The following is a 245-nucleotide window of genomic DNA, read 5'->3' on the forward strand; positions in this document are numbered from 1 at the left end:
GGAATTAGGCGGATGTCCTTTCCATCTCCCCTACCCCTCACTAGATCATGACATCAGAAAATCAGGTTAAAAATTAAAAAAAAGAAGAATCAGATCGTCGGGAATTCTTGGTAGCATCACCGTGGGGAGCTGCTCGCCCAGTGGGTGAGCTCCGCGCCCGCGCCGCCCCTCTGGGTCCTGGGCTCCGTGGCTACTGGGAGGAAGCCTTGGTGGCCAGAGAGGCCACGCAATGCTGCTGGAAGCTG

The 245-nt window shown here is 56.3% G+C and overlaps 1 protein-coding gene across 1 annotated transcript in view; it reads right to left on the reverse strand.

The window, feature by feature from the left end:
• Nucleotides 1-6: 6 nt before the first annotated feature.
• Nucleotides 7-245, reverse strand: part of ITPK1 (inositol-tetrakisphosphate 1-kinase) — a gene marked incomplete in the record, with an annotated part of 178,242 nt that continues 178,003 nt past the window's right edge. Inside the window, 1 exon segment of the mRNA XM_014590644.1 lies at nt 7-245. Within this exon segment, the coding sequence (XP_014446130.1) occupies nt 191-245 (55 nt within the window).

This window comes from Tupaia chinensis, unplaced genomic scaffold (assembly GCF_000334495.1).
Source record: "Tupaia chinensis unplaced genomic scaffold, TupChi_1.0 Scaffold000469_1, whole genome shotgun sequence".
Classification (NCBI taxonomy): Eukaryota; Metazoa; Chordata; class Mammalia; order Scandentia; family Tupaiidae; genus Tupaia; species Tupaia belangeri.